The sequence below is a fragment of the Lagenorhynchus albirostris genome, chromosome 13, assembly GCF_949774975.1.
Source record: "Lagenorhynchus albirostris chromosome 13, mLagAlb1.1, whole genome shotgun sequence".
NCBI lineage: Eukaryota > Metazoa > Chordata > Mammalia > Artiodactyla > Delphinidae > Lagenorhynchus > Lagenorhynchus albirostris.
In genome coordinates, this window is record NC_083107.1 from 10,577,303 (window position 1) to 10,597,515 (window position 20,213).

The 20,213-nt window shown below is 47.9% G+C and overlaps 1 protein-coding gene across 11 annotated transcripts in view; it reads left to right on the plus strand.

Moving 5' to 3' along the window:
- Window positions 1-20,213, plus strand: part of BCL2L11 (BCL2 like 11) — a 212,261-nt gene that overhangs the window by 17,249 nt on the left and 174,799 nt on the right. For 7 of the 11 annotated variants that reach the window (XR_009544066.1, XR_009544068.1, XR_009544063.1 and 4 more), the window contains one exon: window positions 11,307-11,416. The exons of 2 other annotated variants lie outside the window; for them this stretch is intronic. Coding sequence is in view for 4 of the 9 variants with exons in the window: in XM_060169036.1 (XP_060025019.1) it covers window positions 11,307-11,416 (110 nt within the window). In the remaining 5 variants the exon portion in view is untranslated. Of the gene's footprint in view, window positions 1-4,535; window positions 4,716-6,815; window positions 7,150-11,306; window positions 11,417-20,213 lie in introns of those variants that run through there. 2 more of the 11 variants (XM_060169035.1, XM_060169037.1) reach the window with 2 other exon arrangements.

Below are 20,213 nucleotides of genomic sequence, written 5' to 3' on the forward strand. Positions count from 1 at the left end.
CGTGGCCACGGCAGGTCAGCAAGCGTGACGTAATGAAATGTTCTTTTTTCCTTTCCATGGAAAGGAGCTGTCGTTTCAGAAGTTTAGGCAACTCACAGGGAAGTGAATTATCTGGAAATGCTACTATAATTCTAACCCTGCCAGGTCCCAGAACAAACAAACAAACAAAGAAAATCTATTCTAAAAACTGGCCTGGGAGGGCAGGGGAGGTCCAGCTCACCACCCCTCACCTGCCCGTGAACCCGCATATCACCCTGAGAAGGAACCTTGGTGAACCTTTAGACCATGGAGAGCCATCTGGAAACCCACACTGCGCCTGGCTCTGCTGAACCGGGCCTGTGCTGGGGACACCTGTGGGAGACGGCCTATTGGATTTGGCAGAAACTTGACTGTAGTTCAAGACGTGTGTTTGGAGCAAGAATGGTCTGGAGACATAAGACATAGGCTGAACTACTTTTTCCTGCAATCAGAAGTTATTGCACCTTTTTTCAAAATAAAAGTTATTTTGCTCGTGGATTTAGCATTAGAAATATTCATTGCCTGACTAGAATCAAGAATTTTAAAACAGCTTTTTAATTTTTTTCCCTTTTCCCTGAGGAAATTCTGCTCCTTTGGCCATCGTTAAATTTTGGTTTTTGCTTCTGAGTGAGTGAATCATGAATCCTTGGGAACTTTTGCTTCACACACTGTGGGCTGACCGATGCCAACAGTCAGGACAAACATTTCCCTGGTGCACGAGTTGAAGCCCAGTTTATAAGAGGCAGGCCTTCGTGGTTTTAAGTATTTGCTTAGGATGAGTTGATATTCCCAGTGTCCTGTGGGAAACCCAAATTCACTTTGCATTTCCTCTGTTCTCTACCCTGGACCAGATCCCCACTGCTCTTGAGTAGCGTTGTGGTTCAACCAGACGGTGATGAAGCAGACCAGCTCCTGGGAGGGGGCTGCTTGGCCACGTGTGCCCGCAGGCCAGGAGTGAGGGCTGTTCAAGGCCCCATCTGGCGCTGGAGCCAGGGCCTTGAAACCGGGCCTTCGGCACAGGTGTCTGGCTCTGCACAGGGCACGATGCTGCTTTTAGTTTGGGCTTTGCGGCCCTTCCTTAGGCGTGAAAATGGTTTTGGAGCTAAAATTTCTAAAAAATGGAATCAGCCGTTTCAGTCCAAGAGGGTGTATGTGTTAAAATTAAAACCGGTTCGACACAATGATTCTCGACTATCTGAGTCGCTCTGGGAACTTTTTTTCCCCAAAATAAGTCACGTTCCTGGACTGGAGCATGAGTCCCACTCCGGTTCCTAAAACATTCTGATGTAAGTGATTTATAGATTTAGTGAGTGATTTGAGACTTCTTTAACAGAAGCTTGCTTATGTGGAAGGGATCTGTTTTTCTCTTGCAAATGTGTCTCGGTGGGGTCAGGGCGTGCATGTATGGGATGAGCCACACTTGACAACCTTAGTGTGGGTGAGTTCGCCAGGGAAGAGGCTAAAAGAAGGTTTTTTATTTGTTTTTTCATCCCTTGAGAAATTTCTTAATGCAGAGTCGTCTAGAAGTGAATTCTGGCTCTATGCTATGTTAGTATGTATTTGAATTCAGACCTCAGTTTTACTTACAGCTGAGCATAAATTCTGCTAAACTGGTCAAAACAACCCGCCAACTTAAGGAAACGATTTGGTACGTGGCAGAACCACATATATTTGTTGATTTAGAGAATTCAGTGATATTTAAGACAGTGGATGAGTGCCCGTGATTCCCTCTTTTGTCGTGCAGATTTTATCACTGGGCTCGTTTGAAGCTTAGAACCGGGTTTTCTCTGTAAGGAAAGCCTGACACATACCATACACCATGCTTCGTTTTCTCTCCAGTCCTTTTTTCTGATAGTTTGATAGGAATTGTTGGAGTGGAAAGTTCCAGCAGGTGACCCAGGCCAGTCTTGGTCCTTCCTCTGATGCCGTCCATTCCCCGCCCCGGGCAAGTCCGTCCACCTGCCTGGGGGCCAGTGTCCTCCTGAATTGGGAAGGTGTTGCAGCCAGTCTGCAGCGGTCAGAGCACTGAAGGGTATCTGGTGTGGGCGGGGTGTGAGTTGCTCTGGTTTGGAATGACCCTGTTGAGTCGGTATTGCACGGTGGTTTTCTCAGTGCGGGGGTAACCAAACTGTTGCACCCAGGATCTGAGCCCATGAGGGGGTAGAGCTTGGCCAGCAGCTGTGTCTCTGGAGGGGAAAGGGCATCGGGAGGAAGAGGAAGAACCTGAGAACCTGAGCAGATAAAAAGACCTTTGATACCACCAGACGAGACATCTTTCAGTGCAGAATTCTGCACATCTTACACTTGTATTTGCCCTAAGGCGGCGACTCTAGCTTCCATTCTTTTCCTGTGTTGCGGGGGGACGTGGCACAGCCATGGACAGAACATTTTTGTGGTTTGCAGAGAAGGCCTAGGATCCGCAGCCCCCCACCCCCCGAATTGCCGTGTCGCGTGCGGAGGTTAGGTGGTGGCTTGAACGAGGTCGGTACAGGCTGGTCAGTGGATGAAAGAACTTGGGCTCCAACCATCTTTCTGATGGATCGCTCACGGTACCGGTCAGATTCTCTGCTCACTTTTTTAGTTTAGCCTTTTGGTTTTCTTATTTTTTACACAGCGTTCAGTTCTTACACTTCTTTTTATCATTGAGTTTCCTACCAAAGGCTTTGGGGCTGTGTTCACTTGTGTCCCTTTCAGCATAAACGTGCTCTCCAGACGCACAAGCCCTGTGAGTTTTTTAGGGAGAAGTCAGACAGCCCGATGGCAACAGACATATGTTTTGAGGCCAAATATTTAAGCCATCAAATGTCCAAACACAATGATTCCGTCCTTGTGATTATGCAAAATAGTGTCTGGAACTGAGGTGTAATGTTTTCTCTCTTGATAACGATGCGGGATAAAAAGAGGCAGCTGTGTCTTGTGAATTGGTTCGAAGTGGGAAGCTTTCATTATGCCTTCTGGTGTGTTATCAGTCACCATATATCTGCATTAACAGGTGAGTGCTTCACTTCGTGCATTGCCGGTATAAATTTTAACTGCATAAATAAAATTATACGCTTTTACACGTCTTAATTGGAAAGCTGTTTCGGATGTAGCTTTTCAGGATTCTGTATTTTGCCCCTTGCCTTGGTCTCCACTAGCATTAGGACAGAATAACAGTGACGCTTAAGACCTTCATGTGAACTAAGGAGAAGAGATTTTTCGTCACCTGTTTACTGCCGCCAGCGTTCAACTTTATAGAGGAAGCCACACACACACTGTCATCAAAAATTTTTATATTTGTAGTTTAAATTCTCATTTCCTCCCCCACATCTGATTTTGGGCCAGGAACAACGGATGGTTACCGAAAGCTAGTAACTTCAGAATTGTTAACACTTTATTTCTAAGGAACGGTCTCAAGTGAATTAACATGTAGAGTTGTGTGTTTACAACTTCCCTGGCTGTAACCACTTAGCCAATCCCAATCCAGAAATCACTTCTAGACTACTTTGCATTAACCTTAACCACTTAAGTCTTAACCACTGCCGGGGTTACACTTAACCGTGGCAGTGGTTAAGACGCCACGCTTCCACCGCAGGGGGTGAGGGTTCTATCCCTGGTTGGGGAACTAAGAGCCCACATGCTGCGTGGTGTGGCCAGAATAAAAGAAAATGAAAGGTCTCCAAAAAGCATTTCTCCTTTTGTAGTTTTGCTGGAGTGAGTGGTGAAATAAATGGTCTGCATAGGAATTTCCCTCCACTGTCAGTGGAAGAAGGGTCATGAGGTTGGGTTTGTTCTTCTGAGTAGGACGGCACAGGCACAGTCAAGTCCTCCGTGATATTCTGGAAGGAATCTAAGACTATGGAAATAGAGACACAGCTGTCCTGGAGACAGTGGGGCTAGCGGCAGTGTAGGGAAAGCAAGGAGCCGTAGCGTCCTGTGTCCTGCTGCCCCCGGCCAGACCCGCTGCAGACCACAGCCACACGCTATTCAGAGCATCATGTTTCTGGAGCGTCCCGAGCGGGACCCGAGTGGTGATGGAGGGCATTCCCAGGGCTCGTCGTAAAGGCACATGGAAGGAACTGGTTGCTGCATTGATTGAAAAGAGGGGCAGTGGCCGAGAGGGGCCATAGCTTGTCCTTGTAGCCCGGGGGCAGAGCCTAGATTGGGATCGGGGTTAGAAGAGAACATTCCAGTTCCCAGGAGGGAGCAGTTCGTAGCCCCTAATGCCTATCAGCGAGGACTGCAGTGCCTTAGGAAAAGGGGTGCACCAGGCCCAGGGCGGGCGACCAGGCATCATGGTGCAGGAGGCTCCTGCCAGGTCCCCCACCTGACGAAAGATGCTGGCTTCTGCGGTGACCCAGAGTTAGCCGGGTATGTCCTTGGACGTAGACGTAAAAACTCGGGATCTGGGCTTGCTCCTGGCCTTGGCTTCTTGAAAATATGTGTGTTAGAGGACAGCTCAGGGGAGATGGTCTTCTGAGGTTGAAGAAGGCATGACACATTCATCTTAATGCCTTTAGATTCATATTTTATTGTAGGATGCAGTTAAGGTCAAAGGGGGAAGATACGAACACTAGTTTCCAGACTTCCAGCTTCACAGCCTTGGTTTACCTGCAGTTTCCAAATGGTCAGACTGGAAATTGATCAAAGCAGCGTATTTTGATTTTCTTACTTACGGCCACGTAAAAGCAGTGGGCAATACACGTGGAAAGAGTAAGTATGAAAACCCTGGCTACATCTCATTCGCTTTCTTAGGTTTTTTTTTTTGTCCTAACAGCTATTTATAAAGCACCGTCTTGAATTCATGCAACTGCTCAGGCTTGACCCATGTGTGTACCAGGGAAAAACAGGTTTAGGAACTTCATGAGTACTGATGCTGAATACTATCTCTTGATTTTATTTCGAATCCAGTTCGTTTTCATCCAGTGGTTCAGTGGAATTGATACAGTATTTATCAAAAAATAAAGTGATGGAATTGAGAAATAATAGACCCAGAAGGGGAGGGGTGTGTGTGTGTGTGTGTGTGTAATTGGGTTCTGGCTCGTTTGCTTTCTGAGAACCATCAGAGTTCAAGGTGATTTCTGATAGCATTTACTGCAGTCAGTAAATGATGGTAAATGACTGATAGTCAGTTACTGTCATGGCAGCGGCCCTCCTTCCCCTGTGGCTGGGAATTCTGGAGCTGCTGAGACAGCTCCGTCCCTCAGGTGGGTTTCCTATGGAAACCTTGGCCAGCTGTCTGGTTGCTTCCTTCTTGTAAATCTCAACTGATAAAGATATTTCTGAAGATAGCCCCTTAAGTAAGGAGACTGTTGGGTTGAATAAACATCCCAGAATTTTTACTTCTCCAAATGAGCGTTGACCTTCACAGTGGCCACCTGCACGAGCAGTGCTTCCCCGAACATTTTTGGAGCATCTTTTTTGGAATTGTTTCAGCCCTGTTTTCAGAGCCAACAGGAAGTGGTCCTTTATGTCTTTTGGTTCAATCTAGAGTCTCCTCAGGGATAAACATGGGCAGCCCTGAAATGCCAGGAGGAGGGGCTGGCTTTCTGCTCCACAGTCCCTGGTAAGTGCCGGGCAAAATGAGCACTTATTTGCCTAAGTATTATGTTCTGTGTTTAAAATAAAAACAATTTCTTCAAAGTCATACATTCCGCATCTCTTCAGGGACCAAGAAACCCTTTCTCAACTCTGAGTTGAATATTGATTGAGAGCTCAGTTCATGTTGATTAGTTGAAAATGTAATCTCAATTCTACCCCAGTATTTGTAGCTCAGCGAACGTCTGAAAACAGTATAGAGTGAAATGTTTCCGTGGATTTTCGTTTGGTTTCTGGTTCTGCACTTGAAGCTCCAGTAGTGATGTGCTGGGAACTCAAACAGCCGCTGGCCCTGGGACGTGAGAGCATCCTGTCCCCAAGGATGATTGCAGTGAAGTGAGCGCACGTGTAAGACACGGTCCCGCCGCCCCCAGGATGGTTCTCGTCATCCGCACAGCAGCCCAGCCGGGTGTGGAAAGATGGCAGTGCACGTCAGAATGTGACCGCAGCTCCTTTGAACACCTGCCGATCGGAACAGTGGGGTGGAAGCGGTTGGACGTTCAGGAAAAATCAGAAGGTTTGGCTTGACGGATGTCGAGCTCATTATGCATCGACAATCTCGTTTTTTTTAATTTTCCCACTCTCGCTGGCGGCGCTACAGAAAGCCCTTTCCGAAAGCCTCAGCCTGATTTCACTATCAGCCACTTAACCACGATATTAATTTTTTTTCAGTCTCTGAGCTTTTAAGATTTGGAATTACCCTCTAGGCTGGAAACTAGTTTTGTAGCTGAACCACAACAGTTAATGCAATACTGCACATCTTTCAGTAACTCAGAGTTCTTTGGCGTTGAAAAAATGTCCTCCTTTCTACCCACCCGGCACACTGGTATAGAAAAATAGATTAATCAGAGACCTCGTGGTTTTTTTGGTTTGGGTTTTTTTTTTCCTGTAGGAAATCAGGTTACCTGAAATGCTAGATTCTGAAATGCTAGATTTCAGAAAACTCTAGCATTGTTTCCAAGAGTTTTGATGAAAATTCAGCTAACATATCGCACTTTTGACAGAATTGCCTGTGTGACACAGTTGCATTCCAAAGTTTTGATTAGTGGCTTTGGTTAGAAAATCTGGGCCCAGCAAGTTCCCCAGCTCAGAATGGTGCTTACAGGATCGGAGCCGGCCCCGTGTGGACTTCTGGTTACAGCTTTGGAGCAGTAGCTTTACATTAAGAGCTGCTTATATTTCATTGTGCTTTTACTCTTCCCTCCCCTCTCTCCTTTTAGCACCAGGTTTATGGCATGAAATGCTTTCTTTTTTTTTGCGGTACGCGGGCCTCTCTCTGTTGTGGCCTCTCCCGTTGCGGAGCACAGGCTCCGGACGCACAGGCTCAGCGGCCATGGCTCACGGGCCCAGCCGCTCCGCGGCATGTGGGATCTTCCCGGACCGGGGCACGAAGCCATGTCCCCTGCATCGGCAGGCAGACTCTCAACCACTGCGCCACCAGGGAAGCCCGAAATGCTTTCTTAAATGCTGAAATTACATTTTCTGTGGGTGAAAATACACCTCATCACAGTTTCCCCTTTGAAGTTCTTATGTTTCTGTAAAATTGCCTTAGTTAAAAATGTGATCTAAGTAATAAGAGCTTTTGTTTCAAATAAAGACCCATTTTATTGACGAGGTATCAGTATTTGCGGCTGTTAAACACATTGCAGAGAGCATAATAAAATGTTTATGTTTGATGCTTATCTGTCTTACAGGCTAGAGATATAAATGTAAATGATCTTCTTGATAAGTGGATTATATTAGCAAGGGAACAGGCAGATTGAGTATCTAGAAAGGATTGTAGGAGTGAGGGTGTGTTTTTTGAGTATCCCCTGCCCTTGAACCCCACCAGCTCCAGGTTCACCTTCGGAAGACCGAGCCCTGGATCCCTTCCGCATCGTGGTGGTTCGTGGTCTGGGCCACTGTGGGGCAGAATTCAGCAAACTGGTGATGAAGGGAATAAAAACCTTCATTCTGGCTCCGACCAGTGCCGCCGTGGGGCTGACAAGGAAATTCTCAGGTCAGCCAGACCCCATTCTTAGCCCTGCTAGGTTCTCACGTGACATGAGACCGCATGTGACAGACACCAGCATTAAACTAGTGATGAAGTTAAGGAAGAGCCCCCGGCCCCCCCGGCACCACCAGAAGGAGACATTTTGTTACTTGAGAAATAATCTTTGAAATTTAGGTGGCAAAAATCCACTGTATTAACTGAGATTAAGGCCACCATTTTAAAATATAGGAATAGGATGCCTTTGAAAATATTCAAAATAGAATTTTTAGCTTACGATCTTACCTTAAAACCAATACTGTCTGTATTTATGGGCTAGGTTTTATTGCAGGGTGAATGTTGGTCATTCATTTTAGGTTTATTCAAGAAATAAGAACAGTATTTGCTTCTCAAAAAACTCCAGTTCTTGGGGGCTTCCCTGGTGGTGCAGTGGTTGGGAGTCCGCCTGCCGATGCAGGGGACGCAGGTTCGTGCCCCGGTCCGGGAGGATTCCACATGCCGCGGAGCGGCTGGGCCCGTGAGCCGTGGCTGCTGGGCCTGCGCGTCCGGAGCCTGTGCTCCGCGGCGGGAGAGGCCACAACAGTGAGACGCCCACGTACTGCAAAAAAAAAAACTCCAATTCTTAAAGCCAAGTGGTGATAGCTGCTGTGTTAGAGTAGTCTAGACACATCAGTCTCCTTTGCAAACGTTAAGTTATAGTGTGTGTTACTATTCTATAGAAACTTCAAAAAATATATATACCTAAACACAGTTGCTAGCTCTCTTACTGATCTGTTTTATCAGTTAGTGTATGCTAAGCCTGGTCTAACCAATTATCTTTGGCTAATACAACTCTCCTGACTCCTGAGTGTTCTCCAAAGACACACGTCTGGGCCCCAGAACTGACCCGTGGCTTCTTCCCCCTGCTCAGGATTTCTCAGGGCCTGGTCTGTGGACTGTCTGCACCAGGAGCTTGTAAGAGTACAGCTTCCAGGGCCTCACTGCCAGACCACGGGGATGTGTTTCTCTCTGTGCATTTATTGAAGCTAGCAGTTAGAACTCTTCTTTCTGCAGAAGAAACATCTGCTTATCTTCTTCCCCCCACAAACAGCAGGGCATTTGTCTCTAAGACGAACAAGTTGGATCTGGCCCCCAAGGTTCCACATGTGCTTCTCAGCTGCTGGCCGGGTTGATGCAGTCACTAGGTGCTCATTTTGATGTGCACCGGCTCCAATGGTGGTGCTTCTGGCCGTCAGCCCTCCCGTGAGCCAGACAGAACTTTCTAAACCACATAGGTAAGTGAGGGTGTTAAAGAGAATTCAGGAGCCTTCACCTGCAGGTTGGGGGAAGTTAACCGGGGGAGTTAACTTCGTTTTGTGTTACAAGAATATAAGGTATGAGTATCCTTGTCCAGAAGAAGTTTATCATTTAGTTGAAGTCTAGCATTTAATCTGCAGGGATGTGAGCTCGTGGGAGCAGGGCTTGGGCATCTTTGGTTGCTGTGCCCAGACCATCTCCTGAGCAGTATCTGGCTCATGGGCATTCATATTCATTGGGTAAATTAGTGAGTGTCTTGATTTACTGAACCTTGGGTAACTTGCCAACAGTTTTTACCAGTCTGTCATCTTCGTAAAATATGCAGCCTAGATTTCACAGATTTTCTTTGGATAATTGGCATTTCCTGCATTTCTGACTCTAGGATTGAGGGCAGATTTACTCTCTCGAAGAGAGCGCCAAGTGTAGTGAGAAATGAGTGGGGCTCTGGAGCCCAGGAGAGGTGGGTGACAGGGGTTCTGAGCGACCACGTGGCATCCTGTGCGCTGGTCTGGTCACTCGTATCTGTGGATACATGCGTCTCCCTGAGCTAACTCTGCAGGTGATGGCCACAGTGTTCATTCTAAGAAAAGAGGCTTTTTCTTAGAAGAAGGTGAGTTTGTAACAACAGCTGCTAAAGTCAGGGAAAGAGCACTTGATTGGCTGATAGTATGAAAAGATAGTAATGATTTGGTACCTGTGATGGACAAAATCCTTAAAGCACTGCAAACCCAGGAGAAGGGAGTGAACTATTACAGACCACCTGGCATCACATACACCCTGAAATTCTGTTTTCTGCCGGTTTAGCTACTTAAACTTTAATTTTAATAGGCTTGTACAGAGTAACGATGGAATTTGTGACAGAGGTACTGCCAAGGCAGTTTTCTGTGTGCTTGGAGGGGTGTTCAGGGGACATGCCTGGCGTATCCCAAAAGTTTCCTGTCATCAGCCTTTGTGCGCTTCACCAGGCATCCTTGGGGAAATCTCCCCTCTGGCTCGTTGCCAGCACAGATGATTCTGGAGAGGATGCACGTGTGTTCTTTGTTCAGTGCCCCCACACCTGTGCACACATGCGCGCGCGCGCGCGCGCACACACACACGATGCCCTGCCTCTCAGCCTTTGTGGGATCATCGATCATTTCTCTTGGGTGAGGGCCAGGGGTACAGAGAAGTTGGGGCAAGAGATTGAGAAGACTTGGTAAAAACTCAAGAGTTCACTTTTAAGTGCTTTTGTAGACCTAGGAACCAACAGCACTTTTATTTGTAACGATAAATAAAACTCTTAATACAACATACAAGATTTTTTTTTTTTACAAAAATACAAAAGAGGAAGCTATATTCATGTTATGGCAAAATCTGATTATGATAGGTGCTTAAATTTTTCGCTGTGGTTAAAACATAACACGTGTGTTTAATTGCCAGCAGAGTGCTCCTTTTAACAGGAAGTTAGCGTAAGCCGTATGTGAATAGCAGTTGAAATCCAATAATCTCATCTCTTTTCCTGTTACCCGTGTTACCCAGCTGTTCTCTGAGTGTGGAGAACACTTTTCTTCGTGGTACTTGGAGATATCGTCTTCCTGATGCTGGTGGGATCTTTGGACAGCTCACAGTTTTGTGCTCCATTTTTGGCCGTCACGTGGCTTTGAAATGGGCTCATTAACCAACGGCTGAATGCACTGGGTGTAGATGGGAGTGACAGCTTAATGAAAGGGTGAACCTCCCTCTTTTTTCTCCTTTCAAAAAAGCCTTTGCTCTTACACCCAAAACATTTCCTCTCTCCATGTGGTGTTTGCAGACTTGAGCCATCTTTATTGGCTGCATTAATATCGAAACAAAACATGCAATTATGCTTTCATTTGGCCCCTTGGTGGCACTTGTGCAGACTGGCTGTGTATCACTGCACCTCCTTCCATGGAAACAAGCTCATTCAGGTCTCAGGTTTTCACTGACTTTGCTTTGAATACAACCATTTCATGTTCCTCGATGACGTGTGACATTTTCCTAGGAATTTTACCTTGCCTTAAGATCAAAATATAATAGTTACTTTACGGACAACCTAAATCTTTACACTCTCATATGTTTCGAGGCTATTTCTTGGGCAGCATCCATTGTGCCGTTGTTGTGTTAGTTTGCCTTCTCGAAATGGAAGTATGTAATTCACTGGCCAGGAGATTTTTAAATTTGGCAATTCTGAATCTCCAGTTGTTGTTGAAAATGAAATTACTCTGTATGCCTTATTCATGAACCAGAGTTACGTAGCAGAGCCTGCCACCATAATCTCGAATGCATGATTGTAGCTCTTGAAGTTAGGGAGCGTCCCAAAACATGAAAGCGTGTGTGAGATGGGCTTGCTTCTAGAAACTGACCTTTGGGACTTTCTAAATGATCTATGGAAAACAATGTGATTTTTGTTCTGTTTGTTATGCAGCTTCCATGAGGCAGTCTCAGGCTGTACCTGCAGATATGCGTCCGGAGATATGGATTGCGCAAGAGTTGCGGCGTATTGGAGACGAATTTAATGCATATTACCCAAGGAGGGTAATGATGTTTTCTTTACCCCCTTTCTCCCTCACACCCTACCTCTCCCTGCCATTTAAAAAAGAAAAGAAAAGAAAAGAAAAGACTAGTAATAATCCTGTGCTTATTCTGGAAATGAGCGGTATTACCTATGTGTGACCTACCATTCTTCCTCCTTTCCCATTTTCCATTTGTTTTATGGCTGAATGTAAGTGGTGGCCGTTAGACAAAATCCGAGGCCGACCAAGGGATGGTAGGAGCACAAACCTTAAATTCTCCATGCTTGAAAAAAAAGGGATTACGTATATGCTTTGAAATATTCCCGTATAAATACTAACGTAGTCTTCAAGCCAGAGAGGGAGTTGCAGCCCTCCCCGGAGGCAGTTTGGGTCAAAAGTAAAGAAGTTTTTAAACTTCCATCTTAGCCAAAGGGAACGATGCCAGCTCTTAAAGTAGAAGTCTCCCCTGTGATTTGCCGGGCAGTGAGTCAGAGCAGGGGGGCCTCTGTGTCATTCCAGCCCCCACTGCTGTCCTTGGTGTTCATTTATTGAAATGTATTGGGAGGCCAATAACTAATAGCCTGTAATCGGGGGTATAAAAATTTTATACCTCACATTGAGTGCCACTGGGATTTTTGAGGTGTGCTGTTGGGTTAAAAAAAATCAGCCTTAGATCCTACTCTGCAGGCACAGAGTGTATTTCGTTTTGCCCAGGGGCCATATATGTTACCATGTGGACACCTTATTCCCATGGAAGACATTTTAAAATGGGTAGGGTTTAACTCAGGGAGTCAGGCTCTTAGGAGCATGTGTGACTACTTCCTGCAGGGGCGCACCAGCAAATGTGTGAGAGAATGTGATTTTGGCTTTGCTAACCTTTTTTCTGGCAACCATGTATGAAGGTATTTCTGTTGATGTATCGAAAAGGAAGCACTTAACAATTGTTTTCTACAAAATAAGATTTAATATCATTCTTTCTTACTGTGTTACTTTCCATCTGACTCCTTTTCTGTCAAACATTATTGTGTCCTATAATACTTTTTAAAGATTTTTCTTTCTTTCTTTTTTCTTCTGGAGGGAGTTTATGCTTAGGACCCCCCAATATTTCTGTCCTGCTTTCAATGTTAGTCTCTTTTGTAGCTAGCTGTTGCTTAGTGAACAGATGTTACCTGTAAGTTGCTTTCAGTCAGTCTTGTTTTCCTGTTACGTGCAATGCCTGTTCAGCTTTTTTAAACATACGTGGAGATGTTTTCCCATTACAAGAGAGTCCTCCATTGCTTCAGGATAGAATCTCCAGAAGGGAGTCAGGGAGTTTCAGAAAACTCACACTGGATCCTCTTCGTACCTTCTATAGGGCGTGTATGTGTGTGTGTGATGGGAAATGTGCTGTCGTGTGATTCTGTCATTAAACGGGAAATGTCACATTGATGAACGGGCTCCGGAATTTCTTGTGATACTGGGTCTAGCTGGCAGGATGCCTGGCGGCCTACACCTGACGGGGACCTGCTCACAGAACATAAATTCCCTGTCAGCCTAGATCCGAAATGGCAGTCACTTTGGCAAGGTGGGTTGTTGTGTAATTTGCCACAGAAGTTACCGTTGCCCTAGTTTCTTCTGCCTCGGTTTCGCTGGTGGGGTTTCGGGGTTACTGTTTGTGTGTGGACTCGGCTCTCCCACTTGACTAGGAGACAGTGGTCAGAAACAGGGCCCTGGGATATTCGGGACGTCGGTCCCTTCAAGAGGGTAGGCTGAATATATCCAGTCCTGCTTCTGGAACGTGTCACGAATCCAGCAGGAAGAGGTCACTTCTGACGGCTCTGGCGGCTTCTCAGGCTGAGCCTGGGCCGTGAACTGACCGGCCTGCTGGGCCTGCCGCCTCCCCATCCCGTCTCAAAGCGGATGGTAGAGGTCCTTAGGGCTCCAGGTCTGGCTTGGCTGGGGCTCCGCAGGAGAAGTGAGGCTGCCGGCCTCCGGTGCCTTCAGAGTCCGGGGAGCTCTGGACACCGAGATGAGTCAGCACAGCTCCATCCTCCGGGGGTTGGATCAGAACCTTTGGCCAGAGAGCCAGGTGTGTTTAAGAAGGTTTTGCAAAAGTTTCTCTTTGAACTTACATGAAGTATCGATGACTCTGCGATTGACGTGAAGTATCGGTGACTCTGCAGAGCTTTCCCCCGAGCCTACCTGGATGGGTCTGGCTGATGCATCTCTGTGGTGGCCCCGAATGCTCGGTGGTGAGACATGGGCTGGGGGGGGGGCGGGGTTGGAGCACAGCCACGCCCACACGTAGGCTGCCGAGGTGCGGGACCGTTCAGATCACGTGCAGAGGAGACACAGGCCATCGGGTGGTCTTCATCACCAAGCCTCTCCCGTGCACATGGGAGAAGAGCCTCTCAGAGTTCACACCCCGCCTCCCCACCGTGTTCCCAGCGATATTACACGGTTTAATGTTGAAGATGCTCATATGTTTTTTCAAATGAGCTGTAACCTGTTCTCAGTGCTTTGGGTAAGATAAATAGAAGTGAGTCTCATTGCAGTAGTTCTCAATATTTGTAATCGTGAACCTTATTTGGCATCTCTTAAAAAAGAACCAATGCAAAAATGCAGTCGCTAATCATTGCAAGGACTCTAGCTTTCTAAGAAGGCTGGAATATCGGGGGAGGAGTAGGGACACACTCTAGCTTATCACCTCATTTTTCAAAAACGAAACAAACTTATTCTCCAGGTCTTAGAAACAGCCAGTTCAAAACAGCAGACTCTGAAACTCGGGATAGTGACACAGTGACCCCAGGGCCGCAGACGCCTGTCTTAAGAGTTGTTGGATTCAAAACAGTCCATTGTCTGCAGTCACACTGATGGGCCATTGTTGAATATTGGGGGTGGAAACCTGGGGAGGAAATGGGAGGGATTTTGCTTCCAAGTTACGCACTTGTCTGTCCGGGGAGGTGTCCCTTCTTGGCAAGCAGAGTCCGTCGCCACGCTGCTGTATGGTGGATCGGAGCCTTTGAAACGTTCAGTGTCTCTACTTGCTTAATACTTTTACAGTACGTTTTGTAAAGTGTTGGTCTTTTGTTGCCATAAGCCTTGCGAAGCCTGACAGGATATTTTCCCGTTTTTTCAGTTAGAGCAATAGAGGAAGTTGTCGTGTAGTTGTCATGTGCTCAGTGCACTTGAGGGCAGTGGGGAAGCATATGAGACGGAGCTGTGGAGTCTGAATCCTTGAAGCAGGAGGTGAGAGAGGCACAGGTGAGCGCAAAGCCCCGGTGCATGTTCCCTTCTCCTTTTGTGACTCGGTGGGTGTCGTCGCCCCAAATGAACCCTGCCAGGGCAGGGCGACCCGCCCCTCTACCTGATGGGAGTTTTACTGCTCCAAGTCTGGTGTATATTTGTAACTTTCTGTTTTGAAATAATTGCAGACTTTGACGCCAAAGTTGCAGGAATGGTACAAAGACCCCTCTTGCATCTGCCACGCGAGTCCCCTGCTGTTAACATTGTGCCATGTTTGCTTTAACGTCCTCCCTCCTTGTACCGACCTGTGTGCAAACTATTTTCTGAGCTCTTCGAGAACGAACTGCAGGCACGATACTCCTTTACTCTTAAATTCCTCAGTGTGTCCTTCCTGAGAGTAGGAGTATTCTCTCATGCAGCCACAGAGTAATTAGCAAGATTGGGAGATTAACAACGTGGCAGTACTGTCGTGTCGTCTGTGGGCCTCATGCAGACTTTGCCAGTCGTCCCAACAGTGTGACATTGTGTCCTCCTCCATGCATCGTATCGGGAGGCACTGGGTGTCAGTTTGTCCCATTCCTGGGACTCTGGTCAGAGGTGGCGTCCTCCACTACAAAGTCAGTACTTTTCCATTTATCACAGAAGGAAAGTGTGTATAAATGAGGAAGAACTTCCCTTTCTCCCCTGTGTTTACTTCGTTTGTCAACTTTAGTTCATGGGTCCGTGTTTAGTTCAGCAGGTTACTATGTGTTCCTCTCGATACTTAATGCTCAGATTGTCACAGATTTGGCCAGTGGCAGCCCCGTGGTGCGTCTCCACCATGTCATTAGGCATTAAAGTGCTGCAGCAGCCTAGGCACACGTAGAGCACGTAGTGGGACAGAACCCAAGGGTCCAGAGAAGTGGTGGAGCTCTGGGATCCGCTGCTGGATGACCTGCAACCATACGGTGTCCTGGCTCCATAGCTCCCCATGTCCAGCTCTGTGAGATTCCGGGGAGGGAGGGCGAGGGCTCTCGGGGAACACCGGGCAGCCAGGGACGTCAGTGGGGAAACTGCATCTCTCTCTGGGGCTTTCTGAAGAGGGCAAGCAGCTGGCTGGGAGCCGCGGTGCAGCAGCTGGTACCCTGATGCCTCCTCTTCCCCGCGGGTGGGGGCCCCCACCCAGACAGCCAGCTTTCCTGTTGTTTTTGATAGCCTCTGCTGGCTTCTTTCGCAATTCAGAAATTGCGTGAGTGCAAGTCCAGGTCCCGTCTGCTGGAGGGAGCGTCAGCAGGTGTGGGCTCCGGTCCCCTGCAGGCGTGGGATGCCCTGTGCTCACCGCAGGTTCTTGGGGATGGTGTCCAACTGGATGGGATTCTTGGCCCTGGCTGGGGTTGCAGTCTGAGGCCACGGAGAGGGTGCTAGACCCTTGAGAACGTGAAGACACGTGCTCTTGGGGTGGTCAGCCCCGTTCTCTGACCAGCGTGCCCCGGCTCCCCCCTGCCCCCAGTACCGAGGCTAGGATCACTCGCCTTCTTGCCTTGCCATCAGCGTGTCCAGCCTAAGGCACTCTGTGCTCAGATAGGCTGCTCTTGGTTAGCGGTGGCACGGGGATGTCCCGGTGGGGGGCTGCAGTGGACAGCGGCACGCGATGCTAGGACAGGCTCTCTAGAAGGGCCAAGAAGGAGATGAAAACCCTTTCATCGTTTGATCACAAGAGACAGTGTATCTTTTGTTCACACTGCCTGCCTCCTACTTCTGTCTCGGGCGTGTGCAGGCATGAATTGACCGAACGACATAGAGGGAAGCGTAGCCCTGAACCACACAAGGTAGAGAAGAAAAGGTGGCTTGCAGGCTGGTTCTGAGGGAAACCACAGTTTAATCGGTGTCAACACATTAGCATTTTCATGTAAGTTGAGCCTGGAACATCAAAGGGGCTCTGGACGCTGACCCTCCTTGGAGTCAAAAATCCACGCACTGCCATCCCTGCCTCAAGACAAAGGAAATTGATAAATGACTCACCCAAGGGCAGGAAGCTGAAACTGTGTGGATAGAATCAGGACTCAAACTCTAGTCCTTTTGATTCCACATATTGTGATCTCTAATTGAACACAAACTTTCCCCCCCACTTCGCTAATCTAAAGATCTGTAAAATGAAACAGGTACCAATACTGAAAAAAACCCGTGTGTAAGTGAACCTGCGCAGTTGAAACCCGTATTGTTCAAGGGTCAGCTGTACTGTATGTGAACTTGAAGGCTGTATGTGTCGTCTTTCCTAACAAGTGAAATTCCCCGTGCTGTTTGAGCCTCGTTTTCGGAAGGGCTGTTCTTCTATAGATGGTCTTCTGTAGCTAGTGGACGGGGAGAGGTCAAAATTATAGCTTGTTTGGTAATAGCGTAAACCGTACTTAACGTCCAGAGATGCATGTTCTCAGATGGCCCTCTTTGAGGCCTTCGTTCATCACATGTTGGAGTTTAACAAAATGAGATGCTTTCTGTTACTGTCTGAGAAAAGAATAATGAAGAATCTGCCTATCAAACATTAAAACTGGGCCCATCCTATCTCATGAGATGATGCCCCGCATTTGTCGCACACAGGTTGATAGAATGACAGTTTTCGTAGCACAGCCAGCTGTGGGCGGGATAAATTGATGCCTACCATTTATTTGGGATACAGTTCTCAGGTTTAATGAGTGTCTCCCTTGGAGTTGGATAAGGCAGTTGTGGTCTTAAGAGCCTTGCACACCTGTCTGACACATGCCATATCCACACCACGTGAACAATGACAAGACGAAGAGAAGGAGCCCATCACGGAGGCGCCAGAGCCTGTGAGAGAGAAGAGCCTCCCTCCTGTGACATCAGCTCTGCTGTGTTTCCCTGAGACCTTCCCCGAGAGCATGGGTCTCAGATTATCTCCATGGAGACCGTGGCTGTGGAGGGCTGAACGAGGGCTTTCCATCTCGTAGGAAGATGCAGCTCACAGGCAATGGCAGGGACCTTGGGGTCAGATTCCATCTGCCCACCTTCAGGAGCCCCATTTTCGGTCAGTCTCGTAGTGACGATTAAACCAAAACATTTAGAGATGCATCTGGAAAATGCTATCCATCATCCCGTGCTACCATCCTTCTGTTTTCTCTCACTTTGAACTGTAGTTGAGACTTTTCTCCATCGGTCTTTAAGCTTTGGATAGAGAGATACTAGTAACTTGGTTCACCTGCGTGTCTGCTAAGTACCCAGCTCGTTAAAGGAAATGTCGGGGGGGGGCACCCCCGGGGGCATGGGGTGGGGACCCCGGACGTGCTGCGTCTGTCTGGGTTACACAGATGTGAGCCGAGGTTGAGGCGCTGGTGTGTGTGTGAATGGCTGGGTGGGCACCAAGCTGGATGTGGCCTGTGTGCTCGCTCACACTGTGGCAGGTGGGCACACCTGCATGGCTGCCTGGCCCTTGAGGCACCGGAGGCCATCAACACATAACCATTTGGAGATGCAGGTGCCTGGAGGGGGACTTCAGAGAGGTCGAGCTGGGGTTTTTTTTAATCTCTTGAGGAGGAAATGGAGATGCACTTTGAGGCTCGGCCCTCCTGCAGACATACAGAAATAATCAGCCTATCACGTCATCCTCCGCTAGACTTCTTCCAGCTGAGCCAAAGCAGAGGGGTTTGAGCTGCGGTTAAAGTGCTTACATCTCATTAGCATGTGTCGGAGGCTGGGGCATTTTAGAACAGCGTGTTCTTGCTCTGCATCTAATATTTTGTCTAATGGTGCCTCGTGCGGGAGTTGTAAGAGCCGTCTCTCCGGCTTCTCCGTGGGTGACACACCTCGAAGGTCACGGGCCGGGGGTTCTTCATTTCAGCCAGCTGGAGCCGTGGGGCCGGGGGGCCGACAAGTTATCTAGAGATCTGCTGCGGGGAGGGGGAGGTATTGTACTAAGAAAATCCAGCGCATGCCAGGTTAATGGGAGAAGTGAGTATTTTGTCCTACCAAAAGCGGTACCTGTAATAGATTCTTTGAAATGATGCACTGAAAATTGGAAAGCGGGATTTGTGCAGATGCAGTCTTTCTGCGACGTTTGAGGATCACATCATCACCCTAGTGGGAGAGCTCGCCTCTGGTGCTTGGGGTGGAAGGGGCACCGCATCCGGCCAAGGAGCTCCACTAGCACCCTTTCCACAGCTGTGTTGACATCAAAGCGTGTTAGGCATTAGCTATGCAAATGCCCATGTTGCCTTGGTGATAAATAGAAAGTGAATTTGGTCTTTGGACAGCATTGCAGCAGCATGTCTGACACCTGAGTACAGCAGTGGATGTGGAGGCTGCACTGGAATCTGAGCTGAGATGTCCTTTGACTGTGGTTCTTGGTCTTAAAGTGGAGAGAGACCAGGTCTTCTTAGCAAGTCTCCATATCGAGTCATCACACATGGGCCCTGTTCCTCTCTGACCTCTGTCACGCGCTTGTCACTTAAAATAACATTTAGATCTATGGGTTATGAAATGGGTCGAGGTGGTCTTCCATCCATCACCAGGGCCACTCTGTCCCTTGCCTCACTCTGTCACCTGTGATTATGGCAGCTCTCAGCACTGTTCTGGAAGGTGCCTTGACCGCCCCTGGGGGAGCAGACACCATCTAGACAGACAGACACTCCATCCTCTGACAAAGAGGTTCTCTCTTTGTCAGAGTCCTTCCTGGTGTCAGAGTCCAAAGTTCAGTCTTCTATAACGTGTTCCCACTTAAAAATGTATCTACCTTAAAAAAAAAAAAAAAAAAGATTAGGATGTCTTAGGCATTCAGTGTTGAAATTCTATAAGAAACAAGTTTTAAAAAATTGCTCAGTCTCAGAGTTCTGCGGATATACCTTGCCTTTTGGTTTGTCTCCTAGAGTTTGGTATTGAGCTCTTTTTGATAAGATGGTGAAAAATAATGTCCTTGTTACCTTGACTGTCAGGAAACTCTTCCCTAAACTGTGGTTCTTTTGCAGCAAATCTCAGCCCTAGTTCCCAGGATAAGTCTCTCTTTCTTAATATTTGTGATCTTCCTCAACCTTTGTTTTTATTGCACTGTGCGCACCTCTGTGGTTTTGAGTCGGTAAACCCCTTGAGTAATGCTGAGTGTACCTGTGGGTTGTACGTACTGAGTCACTTGGCCCAGCAAGGTTTGACCCTGCCTTTGGGGCCCGGGTTGGTGAGTGTGTGTTCTGCACTGAGCTGGAGTTGAGCTGAACTGTCGGGGTGACCTGGTGGTTCCTGCAAGCTCCGTCTGTGAAAGGGCAGGAGAGCCACGCTGGCTCGGGGGGTCATGAAGACAGAAAAGGCGTGTGCCAGGTTCCATTTATCGGTGACGGTGGGCGACCCTTCTCATCCCCAAGCTCAGGCTCACAGAGTCCGAAGGCCTGCTGTGTCTTGTGTACTTTGCAGAGGTTGGGCTCCTCTCCATCTGCAGGAGAGTGAAGCGGGAACAGAGCGGCCCACTGCAGGTATGTTGTGGTCAACCTGGCCGGTTGCCCGGGGCAGCCTGGGCTCCAGGCCTCTGTTGCATGCGGCACACCTGCTTCCCTGGTTTGGCTGTGATTGTTGTTTTGGCATTAAAATGTAACTTAGTTCCCCGATACTTGATTGGT